The sequence below is a fragment of the Pholcus phalangioides genome, unplaced genomic scaffold, assembly GCF_987345545.1.
Source record: "Pholcus phalangioides strain wild (caught in Gottingen) unplaced genomic scaffold, Ppha-v1.0 ptg000022l_1, whole genome shotgun sequence".
Taxonomy (NCBI): Eukaryota; Metazoa; Arthropoda; class Arachnida; order Araneae; family Pholcidae; genus Pholcus; species Pholcus phalangioides.
In genome coordinates, this window is record NW_028301615.1 from 26,975,028 (window position 1) to 26,984,916 (window position 9,889).

A 9,889-nucleotide genomic window follows, 5' to 3' on the forward strand; every position below is an offset into this window, starting at 1 on the left:
ATATGAATCTTTTACACACAGTTCTTCCGCTCATAATTTATTGTTGAAACAAAGAAAAAGGGCCGTCGACTATAGATCAAAAGACGTTAACACACAAAACCTGCTTCTCGTATCGATGGTCCACAAACCCTATTGCCTACTTTCGTTCAGTCGGTCGTATAATTGGCATGTTATAGCCCTCAAGAAGCCCACACATACGCTTTTTTAATTGAGAAAGTATACAGGGTGGTTATAAATCAACTGACACTACTCAGACGTATGTAGCGCCCATTGCGATGGAGGTATTTTGATGAAACTTGCTATATAGGGGTATAGCTAAACAAACCCCGTCCCTGCGGGCATACGCCGAATTTCTGAGTGTCTAAATGCTACATAGGATATATGGAATATAGGATAGGGTAGTATATAGGATAAATGGAATGTGGGGAAAAGAAAGATTCAATTAAAAAAAAAAGTTAATTTTTTTGGCCACCAGTTGAAGAAGTGGCGCTTTCTTGTCGCAGTTATCTTTTCCCCATGGTCCAAATAACGTATATACCAAGTTTCAATGAAATACGTCCACCACTACGGGCGTTACATAGGTCAGAGTAGTGTCAGTATAATTCAATTGGTACTACTGAGCTTAATTATACTGAAATTACTCACTGACACTACTCAGCTTATAATTATACTGACACTACTCAATTTACATTTCAAAATACCGAAGACTGATGGCAGCACCTTTATAACACGAAACACGCTCACCTCTAACAATATAAATGCGCTAGGTCCACGCATACAGGGTAGTAAGAAAAGTACCTAGGCCACATTTTACTGGCGAACCGTTGATACTAGAGGCGTACTTCCAATTCAAAAAAAAGGATTCAAATAACGTGTAGACCTTAGATACGCCATACACATTGCGAGGGGTTGCATAGTTATTAAAGTACAAAAAAATACCATTTTATACAGACACCCTGTCCTCAAAAACCCGATTGGAAAGTTATTTCCCAGTCTCTCCTTAGCGAAAAAAAACAACTCGCTTCTAAACGCAATATTCAGTGAGATATTTGAATTAAAAAGTTTGAGGACAAATTGGGGAAAACATAAAAACTAACGCGGAAAACGTTTCTTTTCCTTATTTATGCTGTTCTTTCCCAATTTTTCTCCGGAATTCAAATATTTTAGCGAATATTGCACTTAGAAACGAGGTATTTTTTTTTGTTGCACTGAGAGGGGAAATAGGAAAACATTTTCTCCGGTCCCGACGGAATTCCTATTCAATAGGAAATAGCGCAAATGCGCACACTGCCTACACCGTAAGGGGCCGTTCAAGTATTACGTCGTCATGGATGGGGGGGGGGGGAAGGGGGTTTCCGATTTGCTGACTTTTGATGACAAGGGGGGGAGGGGGGGGAGTTTGGATAATGCTTACGTCATCAACTACCCTTCAAGAAAATATGAGTTAGGATTCAGAGGGACAGAGCTGATGACGAAATTTTGCTGACAAGGGGGAGGGGGTCAAAAATGGCTAAAAATTTGCTTACGTAATACTTGAACGGCCCCTAACCTATCTATAACAATATTTTTTTTTCTAGGTCCTTACGCTCGGAACTCGAAGCTCGTGACATCACTGAAGAAGATCATCTCGACTAAGACGCCTTCATATACACTTTACACTTTTTTGTAGTGTCTCCAAGGGGCATAGGTGAGATGACCTTCTTCAGTGACGTCACGAGCTTTGCGCGGAGGCCTTCTGCTATAGATGGTTTATGTTACCTTACTTTCCTGTGGAAACAAACGCATGCACGTTCCGGCATGTAACCGATTCGTGTGAAATTATGCTTTAATTATTTATTTATACAATATTGTTAGCCCTTTGACCTATACAAGAGCATGCGATTGAAAAGTTCGTACACCGAAACGAAAGCTGACCTGCGGTCGTGAGCAAATCGGGTGGATATAGTTTGGATTGGTTCGAGTTTGTCTATATTACTAGAGGTGTAGGGGTCCCAGATTTCAGCGGCGTAGGAAAGAACGGGGGAGATATAAGTTTGGTAACAGAGTAGTCTGATGTATCCCGAGTGGAGTGTTTAAGGTTGCGGCGGAGGAAGGAAAGTTTAAGAAGACACTTCTGGTAAACGTAGTCAACATGTTTGTTCCAACGAGATTATGACACCGAGGTATTTGATTTGAGAAACCTGGGATAACGTTAAATTACTGATGGAGTATGAGTATTCAAGAAGGAGTAATTTACGGGTAACTTTAATGTGAACCGTTTTTGAGATATTGATTGGCATTTGCCAAAAAGAACACTAGTTCGCGATGGAAGCCAGGTTATGTTGGAGAAGCTCTTGATCAGATTCATGGTAAATGATACGGTAAATTACGCAGCCATCAGCAAAAAATTTAGTGGTGCAGTTGAGGGATTCTGGAAGGTCACTAATGCAAATTAAGAAAAGAATGCTTCTAGAATGTGTGTACAAGGTGCATATACGGTTAAATAACAGTACAGACATATCGATCTCATCGCCATTTATTGGCAAGCTTAGTAACTTATCTGAAAATTACACGATTCAAAATTGACTTGGATTTTTATGGAAAATGCTGCAAACGGCACACGTCTCTCTTCGCTAACCATATTTTTCCGACGGTTCACTTTGATCCAGTCATTCTTCGCACACCCTGTATATACTACGAAATTAATGCCGAACGAATTTTTCAAAAATAAAACACGAACGAGAAACACAAGGAAATAATAATAAAAACGTAAAAAGATACCGATGATAATGACAATGAAACCGGTTTACGCACTATATACTCTTCTTTTTTAATGATTATCATCACCATTACTATTATTATTATTATTTATTTTTTTTTCGACGTCACGGGGCCCCACAGGTTTTGTCCCGCATCATTACGTGCCCGAGCTGTAAGATCACAAGCATCTCTTATGTATTATTCGTATTAGTATTGCTATTGCACGCGTTTCCACCAGCGGACGTGGGTCAAGGGTCTCTCCATCTTTGAATGTAAGGGAGAAAGAAAGAAAGAAAAACTGACCTTCAAAAGAAAACGAGACGAGAAAGAAAAAGTATTTTTCTTATAAAACTTGAAGGAAATTCCGGTGAAACGACTCATTTCGCAATTTTTTTTGGCGTTTTTTCCACACTCGGCTCACTCGAAGGAAAGACTTCTACGGGAAAGACCCAAATCGAAATGGCGTTTGGTTGAAATTTATTACCTGATGATTTTTCTGCGGTTGACGGAGGATTGTGATCAATCGATTTCGTGAGCACCTGATTCTTAAGCACTTAGTCCGGAAATATGAGGTGAGTTTGTTTTGTTTCAATGTCGCGGGGTTCGGTGCTCGTCCCTTGTTTTTTCGCATCTGCGATGACCGTGAATGGACATCCGAGTGACGTTCGATGTCAAGCTCACTTAGATCCAGTGCGTCTTTACCTTATTTCACACATGGTCTCTTTGGACGTTATTTTTCCCTTGCGGTCAGGGCACCTGCATCCCTGCATCGAGACTCCTTTTCTAATTTATTGAAATGATATTCCGAGTGAATTTGTAAAGTACAAAATTATTTTATAAATAAGTTGGATCTCCGTAGCCCTGGGCTAAATACCCGTGCGTCTTCAAAGGGGCCCGTCTCTTGTTTGCGCTCTATGGCAGGGGTTCTTAAGACGCAGGGGTGCCAATAAGACGAAGTAGCGGTGAAGAGTTTATTTTGTTTTCGAAATGATAACAGCCTCATCCTCTTCGGTCTATTGGAGATCTGGTAAAGATTTTCGAAGAAGGGGGCCCGAGAAAATCAATTTGCTCGGGGCCCCATCATGCTCTTAAGACGGCCTCGCGCATAGATCAGTATTTCTTAACTTTATTTCATCCATGGCACCTTTGGAAAACACTTTTATCTTGTGGTCATCGATCATCGAAACCCCTTTCTAATTATTATAGTGATTTCTGAGTGTATTTGCAAAGTACAAAGATTTTTCCTAAATAAGTTTGATCTCCATAGCCCTGGGCTAAATACCCGTCAGCCTGCCTCATGTGGGTGGCATTGGGGGGCATGTGGGGGGGGGGCATATGGCAGAGCTTCTTAATCTTTCATGCTCCACGGACCCTTTGTGCCAATAAGTTCGAGATAGCGGTGAAGAAGAGTTTAGAAATGATAATATGTACTGCTTGGGTTGTCGCAGGGTTCGGTGCTCGTCTCTTCCTTTCGTATCTGTGACCGTGAATGGACACCTGATTGAAGTTCAATGTCAAGTTCACATAGAACCAGTGCCGTTCTAACGCGTGGGCCCGGCCGCTTATAAACAAACCCTACATTCCTAGCTATATTATAGAAATTCAGCGCATTGTGATCGGCCGAAATGAGGGATGAACCATTACGTCCCTCATAGTAAACTTTTTGCTGGCGACCCCCCTCCCCCCCGCCAGACTGATGCGAAGTCCCTACGCTGGGATTTTTGGGAAGCTCCCAAACCTGAATTTTTAAGGGCTCATGAATTAACAGGGTGGAAAAAACTTATAGAAGAAGGCCTCCATGACGTCACTGAAGAAGGTCATTTCACCTATTTTTCGCAGTATATCCCCCACCTCGCATACTTTAGATCCGTATCGCAGTTTCTGGCAGCAATTATTTTAACTTTTCAATGCCCAATAAATATGTTGTCTTTTTTTTTTTTGGACACCTTCACATTTTCAGAGAAAAAAATTCGATTCCAAAGCCCATGACTGATCTCGGTTGTTAGGGCCAATATGGGGAGAAAAATGCAAATTTCTTTCCCCGACATCGTGTGTCTTTATACTTTTTTTTGCAGGTTTTGACTTTTACTACAATCTCAATAATTTTTTTTCTGGAGCAGTGCAGTACCCAACAGAATTATTTTCACCAGAAAATGTTTTGTTCTACTTGCAATTATCGCTCTAAAATTTTCATACATTTACATGCACAGGTTTTCGAGTTATGTTGATTTTGCAGTTGCCCTTGAACTTTTTCCCACCAACACGTTAGTTTCAGCCCACACGTGTTAGAAAGATTCGACAAAATTGCGGTTCCTTTAAACTATAATTATTAGTATCCAGTCGGACGCACACACACACACACATACACAAAAACAAACCCCGAGGTCATAGGAAGAACGGCAAGAGAAATTGAAGAACCCTTCACAGTAAGTACAGCAGTAGAATGAGACACGGAAACCAGGAAGAGAAGCGTCATCAACAAGAGAGAGAAATGGGTTCATTCCAGAGGTTGGAATTCCCATCACATACAAATAAATACGCACAACAAACTCTCTTCTCGAATAACGAACAACTAATCACTGACTCACGTGACAAAAGTGAGTGAGAGAGATAGATAAAAAGAAAATAAATAGATGGCACTTTTTCATTTGATTGAAATCATCAATGCAAATTATTTATTACCGCGTCCCCATTATTCCGGGAGAGCAATAAAAACTTCCTCTTGATTATGGAGATTGCCATCTCTGTACGCATGTCGAGTCAGTATCGTCATCGATATGCATGATTAGAATCGATTTATATTCTTTTTTTCCCCCCCTCTGTTTTTATGCATTATAGGGTCAGATATGAATCTACGCATGTCGTATATGAGTCATGAACATGAAAACTTCAGTTTTTCCCCCATTGATTGCGAATAGCTTTATAACTGAGTTGGTCAATTAAGGTGGTTATACAAAGTGTCCTGTAATGTGGCTAATGCGACCCTTAGCTTAGGGTTACCGACCACATTCCTTCATGAGGACATGCCCTCTCTTTTGATGTTATTTCGAGCGTCCTCCTACGATTCGGAAAATTCGCCCTTTTGTCCTCCTTTTCAGGTTTCCAGAATTATGTTTCTTTTTTTTTTCTTGGGGAAATGTTTCCCCCACTTTTAAACATATATTGAAAACATTCTTCATTGATATGAGCAGGGCCGTCTTAAGAGTGTCATGGGGCCCCCGGGCAAAGTGGTTTTCCGGAGTCCCAACCTGGTAAATCGTAGAAAATTTCAACCGGATCTGATTTTTGCGAGGCCTCATTTCTCTTGAGGTCCCCGGGCCGTGCCCGGGTGAGCCCATGCGTTAAGACGACACTGGATATGAGTGTTTTTTTCCCGCACGATTCACCAACAGCCCAAGAATATTTTCCTTTTTCTGCTTTTTTTTAGCAATTATGTTGTTGGGAAAAATTATTGTTGCATTCGGTTTTATTGGCCGGAATACTGGTGCCATCTATTGTGAAAATTGAAATAAGTGATACTACTAAGGGTGCAGACGTCCGCCTTTCTCCGTTTTTGAATCTGTCAGACGAGAACCGGTGTTTTCAGCATGGTATGGCCATTGGCAGTTTTCGAATCTGGTAACCCTACTTTAGCTTATCAACCATTCGTCGTAGAGGTATGATCCCAATTTAAAAAAAATGCTCAAGAGACGTTCAAAAATTACACTGTACCAGTTTTGAGAGTAAAGAAACAGTGTGTCACAAAATAAAAAAAATCTAAATTTTTATATTATCCCCCTGCCCTCTAAGGCCAAGGAAAAAAAAAAAAAAATCCGAGTTTCTAAGTGGAGGTTCAAAGTTAGTTCCAAGTTCTAAGTTAGATAACAAAGGGACAGTATAAAAATTTAGATTTTTTTTTTATTTTGTCACACACCGTATTCTCACTCTCAAAACTGATACAGTGTAATTTTTGAACCTTTTGGGCATTTTATGAACTGAACCTCTACGACGGACGGTTGATGAGATATAGGACGCGCTCAGTGGCGGATCAAAGTCGGTCGAGGCCACGGCCTAAGAAAAAAAAATACTAGGCCCTTAAATGAGAAAAAGCGTAAAGTTTGGGTTTTTCGGGGCCCGGTGCGCCCGCCGTTAAATCCGCCTCTGGCCGCGCTAGCACTTAGAGGAAGGACACCCTGCGTGATCCCAAATTGTTTGCACAGCGGATATCTCTGCAACCGGTGACTTTAGAAACATACGCTCAATTGCAAGAACATTTTCCAATGACGTGCGGTTTACTTGAACTAACTTCACGTTTCCCGACAGGTCGTATACGTGAAAAAGTAGAAAAATTAACTTTTTATGTGGATCCCGTGTATGCTAAAACTTGCAATTAGTGACGTCTGCGAGAAGTCGTTTAAAAAAAAAATTCATATTTTTAAATGTAATATTAATTGAGATATTTTTGACTCTTTGAAGTTTTCGGCATTTATCACCAATGATTGAGGGTGAGGTTTACAAGTTGCGAAATGCAAATTCAGTTCAAAATATTTAAAAACTTCTGTTACCGTCAAAAAATTCGATTGCTATTTATTGCGAGTAAAATAATAAAGTGGTCGAATCCATTGCATTTGAGTGCTGTCCCTGGAAATGGCAACTAGTGAGAAGACTTGAATGCCGTTAATGGGAGGTGTTCGCTAACGGGGAGTGTCCGTTAAAGAGGTTCCACTGTGTAGAAAGAGCAATAATTCCAAACTACAGCACTCACGATTCTCCCTCCTCCGTAGGGGAGCTGACAGGGCTGTAGCACTTTGCCCGGGATGAATCCTAATATATTTTAAATTAAAAAAAGAGGTCTAAAAGGTCTTTCCAACAAACTTTTCTGCCTAGGTATGGCAGTAAATGTCACAATCGAAATGCCAGTTATGCAGAAAAATTGAAGAGAGTTTTACCCGCATTATATACATACAGTAAAAAAAAAATTGTATATTCATAATAAATATTCATTTCCACTTCGATGGAGTTCGGAAAAACAATCCTCGCACCATTTGCCGTATTGCTAAATCGTTTCCCATCTCATTTTCAGATACAGTATGATTGCAGTTCTGCCGTTATTCCTGCTGATGCTGACCTCAGCTGCCTCAACTCCACAGAACGTGCGCTACTACAATAAGAACTACAGGAACCAACAGCGATACCCAACGAGCAACGGCAGCAAAAACGGCTTTCCTATTGGGAGCAGCAGTTCCGCGTCAGACGTGGTCAAGGCCAGCAATTCTCTGGGATTCGCTCTCCTGAACGAACTGCCGTCGTCCGGAAACATCTTCATTTCGCCTCTGAGTGTCTCCATGGCCATGAGTATCGTCCACATGGGGGCCAGGAATCGGACAGCTGAGGAAATGGCCCGGGTACTGAGATACGACTCGTTCAATTTGAAATCCGAGAACCTGTATCCTGGTTACAAGGAGGTAATGAACGGCATGAATACCGCGGAGCGATCCAGTAGCGGCGGGAACGACAATTATGACCTGGAAATCGCCAACGCTCTCCTGGTCGAGAAGTCTTTCGATATTTTGCCAGAATTTAAGGATAAGGCCAGGCAGTTTTACGACGCAGCGGCCGAAAGCGTCAGTTTCGGGACGCATCCGGGGGCCGTGGTCGAGTCGGTGAACGGTTGGGCAGCCTGGAAGACCAAGAACAAGATATCCAACGTCCTCAAGGAACCCCTCGACCCACTGACGAAGCTCTTCCTCCTGAACGCCATATACTTCAAAGGCACGTGGAAGACGAAGTTCGACCAGCGCCTGACTATGCCCGACACGTTCTACAACGAGGGCAAGGTGCCGAAGACGGTGCCGATGATGCGCCAGAGGAAGAAGTTCAACTACGGTTTCGTGACGAGCGTCCAGAGCCACGCCCTGGAACTGCCGTACATGGGAGAGCGCATGAGGATGCTGATCCTCCTCCCAGAGAAACGCGACGGTCTGCAGACCCTCGAATCCAAACTCACCAGGGAACTTGTCGAGTCCGTGTCGGGAATGTTGAGGATGGTCACCGTGCAGGTCACGCTCCCTCGCTTCACCCTCGAAGAAGACTACGACATGATCGACATCTTCAAGCGGTTGGGGATGAAGTCGCTTTTCGATGCCGACAGAGCCGACCTGACCGGTATCAGCCCCCAGAAAGGTCTCTACGTCACGAAGATAATACACAAGAGCATCGTCGACGTGAACGAGGAAGGCAGCGAAGCTGCGACCGTGACCGGCGTGTCTGCGGGTGTCCGCACCGGCGGACCTCTGCACCCTCTGTTCACAGCTGACCACCCTTTCGTCTTCTTCATCCGGGACACTCGAACCGAAGCCATTCTATTCGTCGGAAGAGTCAATGTGCTCTAGAGACCACCCCGGCCAAGTTCTGTCTGACCTGATAGACCGAATGTAGTTTGCGCCAGCTATCCGGAAAAGTTCCTGAAATGTAAAAAAATATACACATACAATGCTATGTTCCGATTGTGTAGATTGTGCCATCACTTTCTTGCAATGCATCACATACCTAATGATCATCAGAATATAGAAAATTTGAAATATTTTGCATGCTTCGTCTAATTAATTGCTGTATGAATTTTTTATCCAGGTCAGGTACAGGACGTCTCCCCATGGTTTCCGACACGAAAATACCCGTATGTTGGATCCCCGTGCAGTGAGATTTGAATTCACTCATGGTGTACAAGTACATGGTGATTTCATGGACGCATACGTAGCATAGAGTATATAGATGCGCAACTCAACAGGCGTCTAAATGTGACCCTTAGAATCATGTGATGCCACTCGCGACAAATAACCAAATCACGCAATAGGTCCAAGAAAGGTTTTCAAATCAATTAAGTTCCATTTAAGTTGGCACATTTCCATATTATTCAGTGGCTCCCGACATAATTTCAGATAATTTAAGATATCAACGATTTATATCAGATCACTTAAGCGACGCCCCCCCCCCCCAAGCACTTATCCGTATCACTTGAATGACCATGCGGCACGCCTCCGAGTCCAAGTGGCTCGTGGTAGATTTGCAGATTATTCAGGGGGACTGATGGCACATTTCCAGATCACTCGAGCAGCCCGTTGAACGCTTCCAGATCACTTGAGAAGCTCACAGCACACTTACAGATAACTTG

At 42.6% G+C, this 9,889-nt stretch overlaps 1 protein-coding gene across 1 annotated transcript; it reads left to right on the plus strand.

The window, feature by feature from the left end:
- The first annotated feature begins 2,898 nt into the window (after positions 1-2,898).
- On the plus strand, positions 2,899-9,303 carry LOC149070118 (intracellular coagulation inhibitor 1-like). The gene is made up of 2 exons (XM_089249790.1): positions 2,899-3,311; positions 7,802-9,303. The coding sequence occupies exons 1-2, from the start codon at positions 3,307-3,309 to the stop codon at positions 9,108-9,110; spliced, it is 1,314 nt and encodes a 437-aa protein (XP_089105916.1). The 5' UTR covers positions 2,899-3,306; the 3' UTR covers positions 9,111-9,303.
- The last annotated feature ends 586 nt before the right edge of the window (positions 9,304-9,889 follow it).